Genomic DNA, 19,701 nt, shown 5'->3' with positions numbered 1-19,701 from the left:
GGGATATATTGAACGTTAAGTATAGTTAGTTACTGATATGCTATTATATTTTATATATCTAATAATATACATAGCACACATCACTAAATGGACTAGATCGTGCAAGCTATCAGCCCACTCACTATCCCTAAATTTCTGGGACTGTCTCAGCAATATGGATAAATTACAAAACTATTGAATATAACCTCAATCGCTGACCTGGTTCCTCTACCTAAGATCCGGAGATATGCAACACTCTAATAACCAACTAACAATATCCTAGATGAACTATCACATCTTTATTTCGGTATCGGAGCATTTATTTCCCCACATTAGGTGCTGTCGGACGTACTGTGTTTCTTCAATCGTTTCCAGGTGGCAGCTTTTTAAGAACTGTTCGAGTAAGCCGTCGTCTAGTACTTTAACATGCCGCCATTAAATCTAATACGTTCACATAAGAACTATCCTAAAGTTTACGCACTGGTACCCAAGAGTATAAACTTAATGGGTTGTTGTCGCAACCTCCAGCTGCTTTTTGGGGCAAGCGCTATCGAAATTGTGCAAGCATTCCGAGATAACCGCTCGAAGATGTTACATTACTTCCCTAAAAGTGTGCATCAGATCCGTTCTTCCTCAGTTGGCTCTACGATAGATGAAAATATAGATATCTACACACTTATATGTGGCACCATTAATCCCACTTTTGAAAACGCTTATAAAACCATATAACATTGTAGTTTTGCTGTAGTTGGATGTCCAGTATAACTTGAAGGATAACTTGCACTGTCAAGAGTAACATCTCCTGTTAAACAGCTGGTTGGACTGGTGTTCCCAGAAGGGGCCTCTCGTACTACATTCAAAACCTTCCTAATCAGCAGGCGACTCGAGTAGCATCTTTCTAAGGAACAACCGTTATCTTAGTGGCACGGAGAGCGTGCAGCTTTAGGAATGAAAGTTACCTGTCTGGGACGGTCTAACTCGACCGAATTCAGGCGTGCAAGGACACCAGATGCACGCCCTTTATCCATGTACTAGAGTACCCGTTTATCTGGGACGCTATAGCGTGACGTCCGTACAGAACAACAAGCGGAGATAGCATTCCGGTAGCGTTACGGACTCGTAGCACCTTCCAGTATTTTAACTCGTGTTTGCGCTTACTTTGGCTTTGTATTAGCCTCATACTCCTAACTAATCATTGAGTTCATAATATTACCATTAGACCGCTTGGCAATTGTAGCCAACCAGTGTGATAATAGTGGATGCTTTCTGACTGAATTCCCCAGACCACTATTATCCCGATACAGTCTACCGAGTATGCAATAAGTAGCTAAACTGAGCAAGGGTCTAGGGCTCAAATGCTCACCCTTACTGAACGAGATCGCAGCTACAAGTCGGTTCTCTTGTTGTGAATCTTCACTAGGTAATGCCTTTATTGAAGTACAGTTGCTTTGCAAGGGTGCCATAAAAACAATTTACGAAGGTATCATGCAACTTCACACTGACAATAACAGGGGAATCCGACTAAACCGGCGTGAAGTACAGATTGCGATATTGATGAAGAACCGCTTACATGTGAAAAACTTCATTAGTATGGAATTAGATTGCGAGAGCGAGCGGTATGGGCCTATTACTAAGGAGCGTATTAGGTAACTGCTAGTATTCTCCCGCGATGTACGCATGATATTTGAACCCCAGACAGCACGGAGTATACTTTTTGGGTCTGAAACCTTAATTGATCCAGTCAGTAGCACAGACCTATTAGTTGGGTTTATGGCTCGGAATGATAGAACGGAGTTAGATTAGCTGAAGATAGCAACAATACGGCTGCTTGCTGATATCGATGATATCAGTGCCTTGGAAGATGTGCACGATGCCTTCTATAGAGCGGTCATTGAATGTGGTCCAGCAACATGTGTTCTTTCCATGTTTGAGTGAATTTTCTCAAATTTTCAGTTCCACAACCACATATCATGTCTATCATACACTTCCTCTATCGAGAGACCAGATGCTATGCTATTCTGCAGGAATCCCTCCACTACATCTGCAACTGCATCAGGACACCTCACAATCACGAACCCGTATTTTCCACCAAAGCATAGTCGGTTATCTGTGGTGAAGCCAAGTTATTCTGCACCAACTGCTTCTAGGAGCGCAACCTATTGGCGACTCATGGTTTCTGCAAATACGACACCACCATCCTATAAATAGGCTAGGAAGAGCCCAGTTGTATCTAGTGTAATATTATTCTGAATAAAGGGATGAAACAATGTGTTCTCAGAAACAAATATATCACCATCCCGGTATACATAGATACAACATTGAGCATTTTCTAGGAATACCAGAAGTGCTCCTTTTGGATGATAAATTAATGATTTAATAACCTATGAAGTTTTGATCGCCTTTAGAACCCGGAACTGGTTGCTATAAAACTCATAGAATAAAATTTCAGAGGTAGACAAAACTACGAATACACTACTAGTTACCCCCTATACCTGCTAAACACGACCTTACAATATGAGGGGTAATTGGTACAGATCCGACTAAGATTGGCGCCTTATGTAGAGCTTGTCTTTTCCACATGCAATTATACACGCCTCTCCATCTAGTCGGAATAAGGATATAAAATCTATAGCTTCGGTAAAATATATATGCTCTACCATCGTACCCTGATACAGTGAAAAATCTTTGCCATTTCCACATACTAGACAGTCTCCCAACTGGCTGGATATACCAGGCCTCACCGCCCGTATCTCATTAGAAAATGGTTAGAATACACTACTTAGAATACCCCCAGCTGAAATCTTAGCTTAATTTCCGTGATAAGGTACGAAAAAGTCAATTCGATTCTCGCTTACACGCCATACCATGGTATCTGATGCGAATAAATTCTTCCCTGCGTAAATGATTGGGCCGCATTTTCCAGAAATTTTTTAGTGAAGCATGGTTTATACTGCAGTTTCTTTTTATATATTTAATGAAATTTTATCAATCTATTAAGTTCTTCCATCATTTAATCCTAAGAAGATAGTATTTTCATCTAAATATACAGAAGTTACTATTCCTTAAATTTGTTTTTCAGCTATAACTTTAGTATTTTATATAACTATAAATTTATTACTATAGACTACTAAGTATGATGATTTTGTATAAGAAGATATATAAAGTGGTATAGACACTGATTATAATGAAGATAAAGGTATTTCTTAAGAAATAAATAATAATTTATTATTTTTAAAAAGTACGATTGTATCATTTATTTTGTTAATAATATCAGAACTATCAGGAATTATGAATGTTTATTTTTCCAACTCCGTGGTTATCTCTAAAAGAATAGTACCACTCTAGATTAAAATTGTATTATTACATGAAATTTTAATGCACTAATATGAATTATCCAAAAAGTATGACCTTATTAACTTAAAATTAGTGCTTAAAATTTAAATTAAACTATCTTGAAATACAACAAGACAATTATTAACAAAAAATAAATTTGTAATAATATTTTAACATTAGTAAACATGCTAATCAGTTATCATATTTACAATTAAATTACATATTGGCATATAAATATCTGCTTAAATTACTATAGTATTTTAAACAGATTATAAGGTTGGAATAAAAATTTTCATTTAAAATATACCAGTTAATAATAACATATTAAATATTAAATATCATTTTCTTATGCCTTTAAATTCAGCGATTCGTCTTGTCTCTGCCAGTTCAGCTCGGAGCCGCTCTAGCCCATATTTATCAACATTTACAACCCGTTTACTAGCTAATCTTTCACTTTCATAGTTAATTTACAAAGCTCTGCACCGACGCTACCATCCATCTAATTAAATTTTTAAATCCTTGATTTAGTTCTCCAAAATCAACTTTTCTTTGATATTTTACTAAATCAAATTTCGCTATTTCTCAAGCTTTTAGAATTATATCATATCATTATTATAAAGTTTAGTGCCTGGTGTTTATTTAATTCTAGTAGATTATAATTCCTAAATTTAAATTTATGACTATAGCTCTGCTATTAAATTATCAGCGTTGTTAAGCTCATTTCTAGCTATTTATCTAGTCTAATTCATTAAAACTTCAATCATTTAAATAACATTTTAGTCATTCAAATTTTGCCCCAAAACCACCTAAAACTAGGCATCATTTTTACTTAATCTAACAATCAAATCTTTCAAATCCTCCATAATAAACTTACTACATGAATTTGTCATTTATTCATTTTCTTCTCCTAAAACATTAAAATTAAACATATCAGAAAATTCATTTTCTTTTACAGTTTATTTTCTCATATTGCTTGAACTACGGGATTTTGGTGACTCTGCAGTTAAAATTGGCATTACAGAATTATTTTTAAGTATTTAAATTTCATTTTACAATTGTTAAATTTAAGTTTAATAGAAGGAAATATCATTTGAAGGTTATTTAATGTATTAAATTGATGTTGGTGTATCTGTTTTTAAAATATTAATTTAAAATGGTGATATTTCAAGCTCCGCATTTACCTGTTATTATAGTAAATTTAGGAGATTTTAATCGGTTAACTATGGTAATGAAATTTCAATTTCAAGCTCGTTAAATTTAATTTAAGTTTAATCTTTGTCAAAGTGATTTAAAATTTCTGATGACATAAATATATCATTCTAAACTAAATCCACATTATATGTTTCTATGAAAAATACTCTAATCTAATCATATAATAAGGCTTTTTAAGCGAGTTTCTAATTTTCTGTGTTAAGACTTTATATTTCAAATATTAATTCCTACTAGATTGCTGTTGATGGCTCTAAAGGAACCGGAAGGCTTTCTTCTGTTTTCTAACGTTTTGGTGAATCCTCTACATTAATTTCATATGCTTATTCATGAAGAGATTTCTCTTCAAACGAACCAAACGATTCTTCGTTTTGTGATTCTAGTTTAAATTATGGTAGTACATTAGAGTCACGTGACATTTCTGCTATTTTGTAAGATAATTTCGTTAAAAATAGTTCAAAAAGATCTTTATTTTGTTATAAATCTGCTATACTAGTTACAGGCAAGTCTAACTAATTTTGGATAAAATTTAAACGTTTCTATTAAGGAATTTCATCTTATAAGTCAAAAATGAGATAACAAATGACAGATGATATATCGTCTAGCTAAAGTGCCTCTAGTAATAAATTTGAAATTACTGTATTTTCAGGTATAAGCTAGTCTTATTTCAGTGATTCCAGCCATTTAATTATACTTTACTCAATCATAAATTTTATAATTTATATGTTATATTATTTTATATATAATAATTATAATACTGTACAAACGTTAATATAAAATTAATTATATATAGTATAATATATATAATTATTTTACCTTTCCACTTTGGTAAAATATGACGGAGACTGTATAGGTCAAAATGTCTCTATTTGGAAATGCAGAGACTGGTAAAACCTCACTTCTTACCAGATATATTTCTGGAGAATATACGCATAACTATATTTAAACTCTTGGTGTTGGTTTTCGTGAAAAATAGATAAATATTGGTACTTAACCTGTGACATTGGCTCTTTGGGATATTGGAGGTGAAGCTGAATTTTAAACAATGATACCTCTTTCAGCTGATGGAGCCCATGTTATCCTTTTTTGCTTTGATTTATCATAACCTGCAACACTAGCTGCAGTCAAATCTTGGTATAGATAAGTGAGAGCTATAAATAGAGAGGCACATGCGGTTTTAGTTGGCGCTAAATGGGATTTGTTTATGAGTGTAGATGAGAAATAGAGATCAGAAACGCTTGCAATGGCAAGAAAGTATGCTAAAACTATGGCAGCTCCTCTAGTTTTTGTATCAGCTGAAAAGGGGGTTAATGTAAATAGATTATTTAAATTATGTATTGCTAAAGTATTTGGTCTTCCGTTACCATCAGAATAATGTTCGGATGAGACGAAACCAATATTTGAGTTCGAGTGATATTGCGGATATATTAATTAATTCAATTACTATCTTCTTCTGTCCATAAGTCATCCTCTTTTTCACTTTATTCACCAATTTTATCACCATTAAAAAATGGTGCAAAAATTGAATTAAAAATGATTAATCCCAATGAAAAACAATAAGAAAATAAAAATGATCCATGCACACATGAATCTTCATTTTTCAATAATAATGTAACTAAAAATAAATGATCCGACCAATTTGGACCTAACTTACATTGTTTAACTATCTGTAAATTAAGCTTAGTACTTCGTCTTGTAACTGAAAATGTTGCTATTTAACATAATAATAATAAAATTGCTGCAGAATTTTAATAAATTTTCCGTTTTTACCATTATTCATGCTTTTTTAAATAATATTCTTAACGAATATTAGTAAAACTTTAATGATTAATAACTCTAGCTGCTCTAACCTTTAGCTTGAGTCGTTGTAATTCAAATCTATGAGTACTAAGTCTATAAAATAAAGCCCCTAAAATACCAAAAAAACAAGTAGAGCCTACATATGAGTATAGTTAAGACGCTGGAATACATGTAATCGGAGGGACTAGTATACGTTATAAGTATGCTATAATAATAACAAATTATAAATTCGGATGTGATTAAAATAAAACAAGACAGAAAGAGTGGATAAAAAAATTGATAGCTTTTAAATAGTATGCAAATGTTTAATATTGCTGTTCTGTTAGTAAGTTATTAAATTTTTAGATTATGGGAAGGTATATTGGAGAAAAAAATGCTGAAACAATTTATAAAAGTAAAAATAGTCTCTAAATAGTCCAGATATATGAAGTCTTTTTTAAATCATTCATTTTTACATAAATATTATAGATCATATAATACTATTATTTGTAAAACCTATAACTAAAATAAAAAGTCATATTTAAATAATATAATACATTTAATATGTATATTTATAGATGTTTCTTTTAGTATTAAAAGTTACTCCCAGTTCACTCAACCCCAGCCCAATATCCATCAATTTCCTCTTAAGTAATCATTCTGAATCCTTCCTTATCAACAACACATACTTAGAAGTCACCTTTGTTAAGCTCAACCTAACAAACCTCTTTAGCTACACTTAGGCATAATACAATACCGTCACCTAACGTTTCAGAGTCTCCTCTTTTTTCTAAAATCTACCTAGCAGCTTCGCTTTCATTTCCATTTGCCCATGCTTTAACTTCATAAAAAGATCCAGAAGGATTAATCTGAAAACATTAATTGAAATCCGCAACTACACAGCATACGCCGTAAGGCCTCACACCACCTGCACGAGTTTTTTCCTAAAAAATCTTTGAAAGTTTGTTAACGACTTCAAATGCCGTTGGTTCTGTGCCGTACGTAGCTGAAAATTCAATAGCAGAAAGTCTGGCAGCTGAAACTACTGATCTAGTATCTCCAGATAAACCTGAGCAAGCAATAGCGATTTTTGAAGAAATTTTACTAATTAAACGCAGTGACGATTGATCAATAAGCTTCTCTGATGCCTCATCTGTTTTACGCTAAACAAGCAATACCGAACCCTAAGGTGTTTGAACTGAAACTGAAAGACGGCCGCGGTTAGTAGCAGCTATAGCATGTTAAATTTACCAAAGTTATCCTGTAGGAGAAAAGGTTGTTAATGAGAACGAATATCCTAATTCTTCCATTTTAGAGGATTGGAAAGATACATAATATCTTTATTCTTATATAAAATATGATTTAAAATTTGCTAAATATATTTAAAAACTTTTAAAATTAGAAAATTTCTGGAAAATGCGGCCCAATCATTTACGCAGGGAAGAATTTATTCGCATCAGATACCATGGTATGGCGTGTAAGCGAGAATCGAATTGACTTTTTCGTACCTTATCACGGAAATTAAGCTAAGATTTCAGCTGGGGGTATTCTAAGTAGTGTATTCTAACCATTTTCTAATGAGATACGGGCGGTGAGGCCTGGTATATCCAGCCAGTTGGGAGACTGTCTAGTATGTGGAAATGGCAAAGATTTTTCACTGTATCAGGGTACGATGGTAGAGCATATATATTTTACCGAAGCTATAGATTTTATATCCTTATTCCGACTAGATGGAGAGGCGTGTATAATTGCATGTGGAAAAGACAAGCTCTACATAAGGCGCCAATCTTAGTCGGATCTGTACCAATTACCCCTCATATTGTAAGGTCGTGTTTAGCAGGTATAGGGGGTAACTAGTAGTGTATTCGTAGTTTTGTCTACCTCTGAAATTTTATTCTATGAGTTTTATAGCAACCAGTTCCGGGTTCTAAAGGCGATCAAAACTTCATAGGTTATTAAATCATTAATTTATCATCCAAAAGGAGCACTTCTGGTATTCCTAGAAAATGCTCAATGTTGTATCTATGTATACCGGGATGGTGATATATTTGTTTCTGAGAACACATTGTTTCATCCCTTTATTCAGAATAATATTACACTAGATACAACTGGGCTCTTCCTAGCCTATTTATAGGATGGTGGTGTCGTATTTGCAGAAACCATGAGTCGCCAATAGGTTGCGCTCCTAGAAGCAGTTGGTGCAGAATAACTTGGCTTCACCACAGATAACCGACTATGCTTTGGTGGAAAATACGGGTTCGTGATTGTGAGGTGTCCTGATGCAGTTGCAGATGTAGTGGAGGGATTCCTGCAGAATAGCATAGCATCTGGTCTCTCGATAGAGGAAGTGTATGATAGACATGATATGTGGTTGTGGAACTGAAAATTTGAGAAAATTCACTCAAACATGGAAAGAACACATGTTGCTGGACCACATTCAATGACCGCTCTATAGAAGGCATCGTGCACATCTTCCAAGGCACTGATATCATCGATATCAGCAAGCAGCCGTATTGTTGCTATCTTCAGCTAATCTAACTCCGTTCTATCATTCCGAGCCATAAACCCAACTAATAGGTCTGTGCTACTGACTGGATCAATTAAGGTTTCAGACCCAAAAAGTATACTCCGTGCTGTCTGGGGTTCAAATATCATGCGTACATCGCGGGAGAATACTAGCAGTTACCTAATACGCTCCTTAGTAATAGGCCCATACCGCTCGCTCTCGCAATCTAATTCCATACTAATGAAGTTTTTCACATGTAAGCGGTTCTTCATCAATATCGCAATCTGTACTTCACGCCGGTTTAGTCGGATTCCCCTGTTATTGTCAGTGTGAAGTTGCATGATACCTTCGTAAATTGTTTTTATGGCACCCTTGCAAAGCAACTGTACTTCAATAAAGGCATTACCTAGTGAAGATTCACAACAAGAGAACCGACTTGTAGCTGCGATCTCGTTCAGTAAGGGTGAGCATTTGAGCCCTAGACCCTTGCTCAGTTTAGCTACTTATTGCATACTCGGTAGACTGTATCGGGATAATAGTGGTCTGGGGAATTCAGTCAGAAAGCATCCACTATTATCACACTGGTTGGCTACAATTGCCAAGCGGTCTAATGGTAATATTATGAACTCAATGATTAGTTAGGAGTATGAGGCTAATACAAAGCCAAAGTAAGCGCAAACACGAGTTAAAATACTGGAAGGTGCTACGAGTCCGTAACGCTACCGGAATGCTATCTCCGCTTGTTGTTCTGTACGGACGTCACGCTATAGCGTCCCAGATAAACGGGTACTCTAGTACATGGATAAAGGGCGTGCATCTGGTGTCCTTGCACGCCTGAATTCGGTCGAGTTAGACCGTCCCAGACAGGTAACTTTCATTCCTAAAGCTGCACGCTCTCCGTGCCACTAAGATAACGGTTGTTCCTTAGAAAGATGCTACTCGAGTCGCCTGCTGATTAGGAAGGTTTTGAATGTAGTACGAGAGGCCCCTTCTGGGAACACCAGTCCAACCAGCTGTTTAACAGGAGATGTTACTCTTGACAGTGCAAGTTATCCTTCAAGTTATACTGGACATCCAACTACAGCAAAACTACAATGTTATATGGTTTTATAAGCGTTTTCAAAAGTGGGATTAATGGTGCCACATATAAGTGTGTAGATATCTATATTTTCATCTATCGTAGAGCCAACTGAGGAAGAACGGATCTGATGCACACTTTTAGGGAAGTAATGTAACATCTTCGAGCGGTTATCTCGGAATGCTTGCACAATTTCGATAGCGCTTGCCCCAAAAAGCAGCTGGAGGTTGCGACAACAACCCATTAAGTTTATACTCTTGGGGACCAGTGCGTAAACTTTAGGATAGTTCTTATGTGAACGTATTAGATTTAATGGCGGCATGTTAAAGTACTAGACGACGGCTTACTCGAACAGTTCTTAAAAAGCTGCCACCTGGAAACGATTGAAGAAACACAGTACGTCCGACAGCACCTAATGTGGGGAAATAAATGCTCCGATACCGAAATAAAGATGTGATAGTTCATCTAGGATATTGTTAGTTGGTTATTAGAGTGTTGCATATCTCCGGATCTTAGGTAGAGGAACCAGGTCAGCGATTGAGGTTATATTCAATAGTTTTGTAATTTATCCATATTGCTGAGACAGTCCCAGAAATTTAGGGATAGTGAGTGGGCTGATAGCTTGCACGATCTAGTCCATTTAGTGATGTGTGCTATGTATATTATTAGATATATAAAATATAATAGCATATCAGTAACTAACTATACTTAACGTTCAATATATCCCTTTCCTAATGGAACTACATAACTTTGCTCCAGACTTCGATCCAACCCATCCGTAGGTATAGTAGCTAGTCCACAACCTTCAACCTACACATATCACCTTCCTTCCCGATGCTCATCTTGGCCCTACTGCCCCTGTAGGATTTGCTGCTAGGACGACCCGCGTGTGCCCCTCGGTAATTGGAGGTGATGCAGGGTGTGGCTTCCTCATGTTAGAGGTAAAACCAGTGCGTGTAGATTTTCAAGCGCTATAAGAATTTCTCGAGCGCGTAGTTCCTTTTCAGGAAACTCCCGTCCATACTGTTACTGTTGTCTAAGAATTCTTCGAGTTTGCCATGTCGATAACCTAGTGTCCCAATACACCTACCTTTTCAGAATTTACCACCCGTCGAAAACGCTTCGAGTACCAATTTCGATCTTCAATTCAACTTTCCTCTCTCGGGAGCGGTAATCACTTCGTAGAGATTGGTCGCTCCTCCACTTCAGGGATGATGGCTGTAACAGTGCATTCTGGCAGCCGTAATGCGGGATAAGCTGTCTACTAACAGTTCCAACAAGTGTGCTAGGTTTTCGCTTTACACGGGGTGAAGTGTTAGACTGCTCTCTTCACCAAGCTGCTAGATGAGATCCATGCAGGGAACCAGGTGCATCTCCCTATACTGCTGCAGGGCCCCTTCAAGCGGGCAGTCTCTGCGAGGTTCCGGGGAGGGACACCCACAGCTTTATCCCTATTAAGGACCACAACGATAGAAGAAGAACAACAACTTGTGCTTCCAGACGAATACGTTCCATTGTATCGAGAGACAGTGGAATTTCTGACTATAGTTGCTCATGTGAACCGCGCGGCTATAGCTCTCCAGATCCGGAATTACTTAGGCATGGAACTTCTAAGTAGTATCACCGGACCGCACAATTTCATCCGGGGAGACATCCTACGTAAGGGATCGTAGGCAGCAGATGGTAAATTCATAGTGGCACTAAACTGCAGGGATGGAATTCTGGTGTGCTAGTCCAGTACAATAGAGTCCGCACCGCACGGAAGCGGAAGGGCTGGAAAGAAGACGGAGCTGAAGCATATACCAGATGAAGGAGAAGCCGGTGATGTTGTGAGGTTCTGGCGCGGCTATAACGAGGGCCCTGGCGGTTACAAGGACAGCACTGCGGCTATCCAGGCAATCAAAGCAATGGGTATCGACATTGTAGACAGAGTCATGCCACTGTTTAGCTACAAGCGGGGGAAGTGAGAGTGCTAGCCACTGAGGCAAAGTGGTAGTATATTGATCATTCATCTCATCCCTGTGAAGTTGCTTCCGCCGCTGGAGTGGCTTTTAGTATCTTCCAGAGGACCCTCAGATACCGATTTAACCACAATAGCTGCCACTTGCTCGACAGTAGGCCCCTCTGCCTTACTGAGCCTGTTGTATATGTCGTTGCACACAGATGCATACTTGTCCCTACAGCTGGGGCGCTTCACCTTCATCCCAGGCGTGAGTAACCCGTTCTCAGGGGTCCACTGTTCCGACTCTAATACAATTGCCTTGGGAATTTCATAACCCTTCATGGAAGAAGCCTTGCCAAGGGCGCGGAAGTCATTCATGATGGCAACGATGGCGTCAATACTAGTCGTAACCTGGTCGGTGGTTTTGACTTTCGTTCCGAGATAGTTCATGTTTGGAACTACCACCGCAATTGGATATGGCTCATAACGAGAGGCGTATACGTACAATTGCTCCACAAACCTAGATTTGGAGAGCGCATCTTCAATCTAGTTTACCGAGATGAACTCGCCCTACGACAGCTTGAAAATACCGCGCTTTCTGTCTATAAGCTAGACCTGCTTCGTGACGGAATCGAATTCCGCTATATCCCCAGTGATGAACCAATCACCGTCAAACGATTCTTTTGTCTTCGCCTCGTCGTTCCAGTAGCCTTGAAACACGGACGGTCCTCGAATCAGGAGCTCACCCCTAGGATTCGTTACCTCCAGCTATTTCCCAGCAAATGTGACGATCTTTTTGTCTTCAATCGTATATCCCATCTCTGGAACTGAGCGAATGCGCATCTGAGTCTCAGCCTCCAACGCCTCGCCTATGAAACCGTAGTTCATTGTGTGGATACTCTGCACCGCACCGTGCGCGGACGTCTCCGACATACCAAACCCTTCGAACAGATGCACGTTAAAACAAATTGCTAAGAATTCTCCATCGGATTAACTCAATGGAGCAGAGCCAGTAACAAAAAGTCGACATCTTCCACCTATCATTTCAGGAAATTTATTAAAGATTAAGTTAGTATATTTAGAAAACTAAAATCTATTTTACTTTATAAAACTATAATTATCTTCATGATTTAAATTAGTCTTAGTTAATTCATTCTTATAAATTTAAAGTAATTTTTCATTATAATTTGCACGATATAACTCCAGCGTTGTCTTTCTACTAGAATAACAAAATCCAAAAATTTTTGTCTTTAAAAATGAACTTTCTACCTTTGCTTTAATTCCAGAAACAATTTTTTAACAAATTCTAGGTACCATAAAAAATATAGTAATCCTAGCTAATTTAACATCCTCTAAAAGTTTGGTGGTATCACCTTACCAATAAGCATTTGCCGCTTACTTGAACATTAATACACCTTATAAAGCTCTTTAATATATATGTGCTAGCGGAAGATATGAAATACCAAATTCTTATCTGGTTGCAATAATCTGATTGAGAGAATTTTTAATTGGTTTTTCTTCTGGAATAAAACGTTTAACTGCCATTTGGAAAGATGTCCATACCACATTTTTTTATGTTAATATAACACCCTTTGGCATCCCTGTAGTACCTGAAGTATAAACTAAAGTCATAATATCATCTTCATTGGTTTAAGATTATGAAATTGCTTTAAGACATGTTTCATCATATTCTTTAGAGAATTATGACATTCCCATCCAAAAAGTTCCTGTTACTATGCTCAATGATTCTGGAGTAATTTTAAGTTTTCCTAAATTACTATAATCAGCAGTAAACTCTCTATAATAAAACGTTCCGTCCCCTATTTCCTTTGACCTAATAATTTATCCAGTTCTAATATTTTTACAAGGATCAAATATTCCTTCAATTTTATCTAACTCGTCAAAATATTCTTCATCTTTAGGCTACAATGATATAACAGTTGGGAGCTTAAAATTTAAATATTTTTCGTTTTAAATAATCCATATTCTATCTTCTAAGAGATCATCAAAAATAATAACTTATTTGATATTTTTACAATGTTTAATTGTTTCCAGCTTGTCAACCTATGTGAAAATAATTTCTATATTGGCATCTTTAAGGATAAACTATATTTCTTCGTTACTTTATGTATCGTAAAGAGGCACTGAGATAGCACCTATCCATTAGCAGGCTAAATCTAAAACTGTCCACTCAGTTCGGTTACGTGCAAAAATAGCGACTTTAGAAGATTTTTAAACATCTATAGATAACAAGTATGATTTTAGTTCTAAAACTAATCTGATAGTATTTTAGTATGAATACCATTCAAAAGGACCTCGTGTTAGAGTTGTGAACTCTCTGGTACCTAAAAATCTACGGTTTGGGTGTGTAATAGAATTTGATAATAGTAGATTAGTAAAGGTATTTTATGTTTGAGGAGGGAATAAGGTAGTTGCTTAGAAATCAGGTGAAAAGTCTGTCATTTTAGATTTTTTAAGGACTGAAATTCTTATATAATATTGTATAAATTTTGATATTTTTGTTTTAAGAATTTAATAAAAATCAAAAATATATAAATAAATTATACCTGCTTAGAAATTGGTTTTCAACAATATTTTGTTCCAGTATATAATATTGATACAGAAATTACTATTTAATTTTAATAATTTTATATTATTATACTAATATAATTATATTATTTATCCACTCCACTTAATAATGTCGAAGCCAAAGCGTGTTTAGATTCCTAAGTATACTGATGATACAGTAGCTTATCATATAAATGCAATTCTTTCTGCAGTTGACCATATTGATGATTTGCTATCTTAGACGTAAGGAGATATTACTCAGTAAATATTATAAGAGTTTCCACTTAAAGAACTTCCATAAACATCATTTTCATTATCAGAAATACATCAAAGAATAAAATTTTTATAAAATTTGTCTAAAGAACCCTAAACAAAAGTTTAAGAAGTTTCAATTTCTGCTCATTTCTAGTCAATTTTATAAGTGTTTTCACGTTTATTGAAAAATGAAGACTATGTTAAATGGTTTTCTTATCGTGTTGATGAAACTGATGGAGTTCCTTAATATTATAATATTATTCCATGTCCTATGTATTTTGGTGCGGTTGCAGCTAGGATTCATGCTACCTTATTGCAATAAGAGGAAAATCCAATGCCTATTCAACATCCAACGGATGAAGATTTATTTTTGACTTTCAAAGTCAATGAATATGGTTCTCTATTAACAGAAACTGTTATTAAAAATGATAGAAGAAAACGTTCACATATGGATACCGAACTAGCCCGTGCATCGTTAGAAAGCTATAAAAAGCTGGGTAAAGAATTTTACACTGCAATTACCGATAAACCGCAAGCTTATTAGTCAGGCTAGGAAATTTTAAGAGATTTATTGCTTATTGGCTATGATTGTAAAATGTTTAATCCATAAGGCCCTATTTATAATACGGCACTAAAATATTTAGGTGATATCAAAAATTCTTGGACATAAGAAAGACTGGTTGGATTTTGGCCTTCTTGGGCTGAATAAGTATGGTTAGAAAGGGAGTTATTAGATAAACAAAGAGCTGTTTAAGAAGGTGGAGTGGTTAAAAAAAGCTAAATCGATCCTGAACTGATTTTGAGGGTTAATACTTTGCTTGAAAGCTCTGAAGTAGACTGTGATAAGATGTTAGAATTTATGAGGCAAAGGGGAATCAACAGCGAAGCTCCTTTAGAAGACTACAATGTTAAAGACCTAGAAGATTTAGAATAATTTTTGTTAGGTAAGTGAACTTAATTGACTTCAGAAAACCACTATCTTTTCCCATCTGACCTCATCAATTGGTAGATCATCTCTTCCAAAATGACCATAAGAGGCCAACTACTCAAAAATTGGGCGTTAAAGACCAAAATCTACAACGATTTGACCTGGGCGCATTCTAAAAGTTGTTCTGATCAACTGAGCTAACTCAGCTTCAGACTGGATACCAGCCTTTCCTTTTGGTGTACGATAATCATAAAATCCATAAGTATCAACATAAACAGAAATAGGATCAGCAACACCAATGGCATATGAGAGCTATACAGAACATCTATGAGCATAGCCAGACTTAATGATAGATTTGCATATTTATCTTGCTAAATAGGCAGCTGAACGATCTACTTTGGAGTAATCTTTTCCAGAGAAAGCACCTCCACCTACAGCAGACCAGCCGCCGAACGCGTCACAAACTATTTTGCGCCCAGTCAAACCAGAATCAGACATGGGCCCACCAATAATAAATCTACCAGAAGGATTGATGAGAATCTTAGTAGTTGGCTTTAAAAGTTTAAGCTGTTAGAAAACCTTCTTATCTTTTACTCTATATATTATATCTTACTGCTATTATGGTAATGATTTATAAAAATCTTCGGTATCAAAATCTTCATAGTCAGAATCATTGTGGAATGTAATAAGATCATCACGCTCAAATTCTTATAATACTGGGATAATGACCTAGTCGAATATCTATTCTCGTATTTATTCATTAGTAACTTCATCAGAATGTTAAGTGGATAAGATAATAGTGTCAATATTCTAAGGATATAATCTACCTTCAGGATCCTCAAAATATTACATAGTTACTTATGTCTTATTATCTGGTCTTAACCATTTAAGAGTGTTGTTTTTTCTTAATTCGGTCATCTTTTTAGATAAAAGACAAGATAAACGGAAGGTAGACGGCATTGCAGAACGGGTTTCATTGGTTGCATACGCACTCATTAATCCTTAATCACCAGCAGTTGTATTTTCAATAGACTTATTTTCATGAACAGCTTGAGCAATATCGGGAGATTATGCACAGAGACCAACATGTAAAGTAAAATCTTTATAAGAGATAGAGTTAACTGAATCATCATAGCCAATTCTTAATAAAGTAGAACGTACAATTTCTTCATAATCTTTTTATGTTAATATGGCAGTAGAATTGATCTCTCCTAAAAGGAAAACATTATTATTCTTGATAGCAGTTTCAACAGCAGTCTTAGCATTAGGATCTTATTTCAAAAACGCGTCAACAACAGCATCAGAGATTTAATCACATACTTTATCTGGGTGACCTTCAGAAACAGCTTCAGATGTATACAAGAAAGTGCGAGGCATTATTCAAAGAAGCGGAAAATGGAAAGTTCAACTAAAAATAAATATTATATATATTAGTTAATTTAATTCAAACTTAATAGGGGAACTAAATATACAAAACCGAAAAATAGGGAGTATAAATCTATAGTAAACAAAAATCTAGCAATTATCACTTCTTTTTATTATCAAACAACTTAGTAATTTTAGTTCGTTAATCTTAGTTTTCTTCTGCTTCAACAGTACCTGGAAACGCCTAATACGTAAACTCACCTTTACTAACAACATTCTCACCCCACCATCTTCCACTTTAAAAACCAACACCAACAGCGTCAAAATACTACAAATCCATCTAATTCTAGAACTTAGGAACGAATGGAGGTGATATCTCTAATAATTTACTAAAATCCACACCCTTAAAAAACTAGTGATCAATTATTTCCGCCAAATTTATTCGCTTATCAGCTTCTACAAAGATTTGCTTTAAAAGGTGTACAAGGCTACCAGACAAGAATTCTGGATATGAAATATCAAATTTGACTATTTTTCCAGCAGTTTATTATTTATTCTCCCCCAAAAACGGCACTTTCCCGACAACCCCCTCGTACAAAACGGCCCCAATGCTCCAAATATCGCTTTTGACCGAAATCTACTATTTCTATAACATCTCTGGGCTCATATAATCTAACGTACCCTAGATCCGCACCTGCTCGTTCTCCTCGCGGACGAGGTTGAAATCGGCCAATTTTACGTGACCGGCCTTGTTGATCAGAACGTTGTCAGGCTTCAGATCCAGGTAGAGGTAGCCGGATTCGTGCACTGCCTGGATCGCTACGATGATTTCGGCCGCGTAGAACTTCATTTTCTGCTCCGGGAGCAGGGTTTCCCGGATCATGAGCCCCATCAAGTCACCACCCTAGCAGAACTCCATCAGAATGTAGTAATTCTTGGCGTCCTAGAACGTCGCCTTCAGGCTCACCAGGAACGGTGATTTCTCCATTTTCAACATCACGTCGCGCTCTAGCTGCGCAGCTGTGGAAGACGTTTTCATAGTCTTATCTATAGCCTTCAGAGCATAAAACTGCAAATTCAAGCGGTCCTGTACCAGGTATACTAGCGAAAATGCGCCCTTCCCGATGGTGTTGATGATGCTAAACTAGTCCAGGTTGAGCTTCCTGCGTAGCGTGCGCAGGTACTGCGTTTCCAGCGTTCGGTTGTCTGGCCTTTTTGATTTTGATGCCAGGTAGGAGCGTAGAAATGTTGGGAAAACGGGTGGGGGTAGGGTCATTTTCTTTGTTATGCGACAATATAGTTTATTGCTGTTATAAAATGATGTATAGGTAATTAATATTTGATAATATAATGTATAATAATAATTAATATTATTGTAAAATGTATAATAAATATATAATATTATATATTTTTATTAATATAAAAGTTCCATTCCTATTAATGTCGGTGGATCAGCTACTAAAAAAGCACGGAATCCTTACTTAAGATTAGAAAAAACGTTATATAAATTATCTGGACAATTTACCTAATTCTGAGTGGGTGGATTTTCTTGATCTTCCAGAATCTAAAAGAGAATAAATGCTTCTAAATTTTGAAGCTGGATCTGAGACAATAACCAACCAAAAAGCACCAGAAATGGTAATTCAAAATAAGTAATTCACAACATTTAAGAATTTAGAGGATGACCAAAAACCAGCTGCACAAGAAGATATATCTGACGATATCAATTAAACCGAAACCTTCAATTTCTCAGACCTTCAAAACTCAATTTTACCAGCAGATTTTCTTTTAAACTACTCAACGTCATTCTTCTTCAAATAAATAGTTGAAGAATGCGCGTTCTTCCTCACAGACTTAATCTCTCTAGACGATAATTTAGATTAAGAAGACCACTATTTAGCAGTCAGAATTTCATCCAATATTCAGCCTATTCCAACTCTCTACGATGAGTTTCCACTACTCTAAAACCTCCCAATTTAGAACCAATATTTTTACCTCCAAAATACGATTCCCAGCCCTCTATCTAAATTCTAAACCCAGCTTATTTCACCTAATTAAGGCCGAACTATCACCCTTAATATCTTATATTCCACAAGTTTCTCTTTAAATAAAAAAATCTAACCAAGTTAATATTACAGTTTAAATGCTTTTCATTATTAATAGAATACTATATATTAATTAACAAATACCACTTCTAACGCAAATTTGATCAAAATTTCTCTTTAGACAGAAGAAACTGAAAGTCATTTCCAGCTGAATGGATTTGCCGATTTGCGAAGTGATGATTTTGACGAAAATCTGCGAATGTTGAAATTTCGAAAATTCTATTTCCAGAATTTGAATTAAATAGGTAGGGTAAATCAAATTCAAAGTGAAATTGAAGTTTGTGAAGAATAGGAAAAAAGAAACAAAAATTTAGATGGTAAAGGCTAAGAGATAAGGTTTTTGGCGAGCAAAGAAGTAGACCTGATAGAATTAGAATGTGAAGAGATTTTGAATTAAATGGGAATAGATAAAGAGGAAGTAATAAATTCAATTGAAGTCGAAAAGACATTTATTTCGCTTTAAAAGGGAGAAATTTGTGATTTTAAAGAAAATGGCGAAGTCCTTTGCGGCGGTTTTGTTTTAGGAATGCGGAATGGGTTGTGGCACAGATGTGACAGATTGGAAGACGGAAATGTATTTGCAGGCGCTGATTTTTATGGTAAGAAGATAGTTTTTAAATTTGTGTGACAGAGTTTTTTGCTGATTTTGAGGGA

General features: G+C 35.9%; 14 protein-coding genes across 14 annotated transcripts; 6 read left to right on the top strand and 8 right to left on the bottom strand. All coding sequences in view use genetic code 6, as the record gives it.

The window, feature by feature from the left end:
* Window positions 1-87: 87 nt before the first annotated feature.
* Window positions 88-1,914, top strand: SS50377_28150 (uncharacterized protein; the record flags this gene model as incomplete). Its single annotated transcript, XM_067911926.1, has 1 exon — window positions 88-1,914. The coding sequence occupies one exon, from the start codon at window positions 88-90 to the stop codon at window positions 1,912-1,914; it is 1,827 nt and encodes a 608-aa protein (XP_067760948.1).
* A 14-nt stretch (window positions 1,915-1,928) lies between these two features.
* On the bottom strand, window positions 1,929-2,921 carry SS50377_28149 (uncharacterized protein; the record flags this gene model as incomplete). The annotated part of the gene is made up of 1 exon (XM_067911925.1): window positions 1,929-2,921. One exon carries the CDS (start codon window positions 2,919-2,921, stop codon window positions 1,929-1,931), a length of 993 nt encoding a protein of 330 aa, XP_067760947.1.
* A 729-nt stretch (window positions 2,922-3,650) lies between these two features.
* SS50377_28148 (uncharacterized protein) lies at window positions 3,651-5,228 on the bottom strand (the record flags this gene model as incomplete). The annotated part of the gene is made up of 1 exon (XM_067911924.1): window positions 3,651-5,228. One exon carries the CDS (start codon window positions 5,226-5,228, stop codon window positions 3,651-3,653), a length of 1,578 nt encoding a protein of 525 aa, XP_067760946.1.
* A 128-nt stretch (window positions 5,229-5,356) lies between these two features.
* On the top strand, window positions 5,357-5,935 carry SS50377_28147 (Tem-1-like protein; the record flags this gene model as incomplete). Its single annotated transcript, XM_067911923.1, has 1 exon — window positions 5,357-5,935. The coding sequence occupies one exon, from the start codon at window positions 5,357-5,359 to the stop codon at window positions 5,933-5,935; it is 579 nt and encodes a 192-aa protein (XP_067760945.1).
* Window positions 5,936-5,957: 22 nt separating this feature from the next.
* Window positions 5,958-6,770, bottom strand: SS50377_28146 (Transmembrane domain-containing protein; the record flags this gene model as incomplete). The annotated part of the gene is made up of 1 exon (XM_067911922.1): window positions 5,958-6,770. The coding sequence occupies one exon, from the start codon at window positions 6,768-6,770 to the stop codon at window positions 5,958-5,960; it is 813 nt and encodes a 270-aa protein (XP_067760944.1).
* A 141-nt stretch (window positions 6,771-6,911) lies between these two features.
* On the bottom strand, window positions 6,912-7,610 carry SS50377_28145 (20S proteasome alpha subunit 2; the record flags this gene model as incomplete). The annotated part of the gene is made up of 1 exon (XM_067911921.1): window positions 6,912-7,610. The coding sequence occupies one exon, from the start codon at window positions 7,608-7,610 to the stop codon at window positions 6,912-6,914; it is 699 nt and encodes a 232-aa protein (XP_067760943.1).
* A 47-nt stretch (window positions 7,611-7,657) lies between these two features.
* Window positions 7,658-8,683, top strand: SS50377_28144 (uncharacterized protein; the record flags this gene model as incomplete). Its single annotated transcript, XM_067911920.1, has 1 exon — window positions 7,658-8,683. The coding sequence occupies one exon, from the start codon at window positions 7,658-7,660 to the stop codon at window positions 8,681-8,683; it is 1,026 nt and encodes a 341-aa protein (XP_067760942.1).
* A 14-nt stretch (window positions 8,684-8,697) lies between these two features.
* Window positions 8,698-10,524, bottom strand: SS50377_28143 (uncharacterized protein; the record flags this gene model as incomplete). The annotated part of the gene is made up of 1 exon (XM_067911919.1): window positions 8,698-10,524. One exon carries the CDS (start codon window positions 10,522-10,524, stop codon window positions 8,698-8,700), a length of 1,827 nt encoding a protein of 608 aa, XP_067760941.1.
* A 94-nt stretch (window positions 10,525-10,618) lies between these two features.
* SS50377_28142 (RNA-splicing ligase RtcB) lies at window positions 10,619-11,851 on the top strand (the record flags this gene model as incomplete). The annotated part of the gene is made up of 1 exon (XM_067911918.1): window positions 10,619-11,851. One exon carries the CDS (start codon window positions 10,619-10,621, stop codon window positions 11,849-11,851), a length of 1,233 nt encoding a protein of 410 aa, XP_067760940.1.
* A 41-nt stretch (window positions 11,852-11,892) lies between these two features.
* SS50377_28141 (Long chain fatty acid CoA ligase) lies at window positions 11,893-14,289 on the bottom strand (the record flags this gene model as incomplete). The annotated part of the gene is made up of 1 exon (XM_067911917.1): window positions 11,893-14,289. One exon carries the CDS (start codon window positions 14,287-14,289, stop codon window positions 11,893-11,895), a length of 2,397 nt encoding a protein of 798 aa, XP_067760939.1.
* Window positions 14,290-14,524: 235 nt separating this feature from the next.
* Window positions 14,525-15,601, top strand: SS50377_28140 (uncharacterized protein; the record flags this gene model as incomplete). Its single annotated transcript, XM_067911916.1, has 1 exon — window positions 14,525-15,601. One exon carries the CDS (start codon window positions 14,525-14,527, stop codon window positions 15,599-15,601), a length of 1,077 nt encoding a protein of 358 aa, XP_067760938.1.
* A 12-nt stretch (window positions 15,602-15,613) lies between these two features.
* Window positions 15,614-16,954, bottom strand: SS50377_28139 (S-adenosylmethionine synthetase; the record flags this gene model as incomplete). Its single annotated transcript, XM_067911915.1, has 1 exon — window positions 15,614-16,954. One exon carries the CDS (start codon window positions 16,952-16,954, stop codon window positions 15,614-15,616), a length of 1,341 nt encoding a protein of 446 aa, XP_067760937.1.
* A 148-nt stretch (window positions 16,955-17,102) lies between these two features.
* Window positions 17,103-18,218, bottom strand: SS50377_28138 (Kinase, AGC; the record flags this gene model as incomplete). Its single annotated transcript, XM_067911914.1, has 1 exon — window positions 17,103-18,218. The coding sequence occupies one exon, from the start codon at window positions 18,216-18,218 to the stop codon at window positions 17,103-17,105; it is 1,116 nt and encodes a 371-aa protein (XP_067760936.1).
* Window positions 18,219-18,322: 104 nt separating this feature from the next.
* On the top strand, window positions 18,323-19,675 carry SS50377_28137 (uncharacterized protein; the record flags this gene model as incomplete). The annotated part of the gene is made up of 1 exon (XM_067911913.1): window positions 18,323-19,675. The coding sequence occupies one exon, from the start codon at window positions 18,323-18,325 to the stop codon at window positions 19,673-19,675; it is 1,353 nt and encodes a 450-aa protein (XP_067760935.1).
* Between the last annotated feature and the right edge of the window lie 26 nt (window positions 19,676-19,701).

Source organism: Spironucleus salmonicida, chromosome 8, assembly GCF_000497125.1.
Source record: "Spironucleus salmonicida strain ATCC 50377 chromosome 8, whole genome shotgun sequence".
Taxonomy (NCBI): Eukaryota; Fornicata; order Diplomonadida; family Hexamitidae; genus Spironucleus; species Spironucleus salmonicida.
The sequence above is the reverse complement of the archived record's forward strand: the minus strand, read 5'-3'. Positions and strand labels throughout refer to the sequence as shown.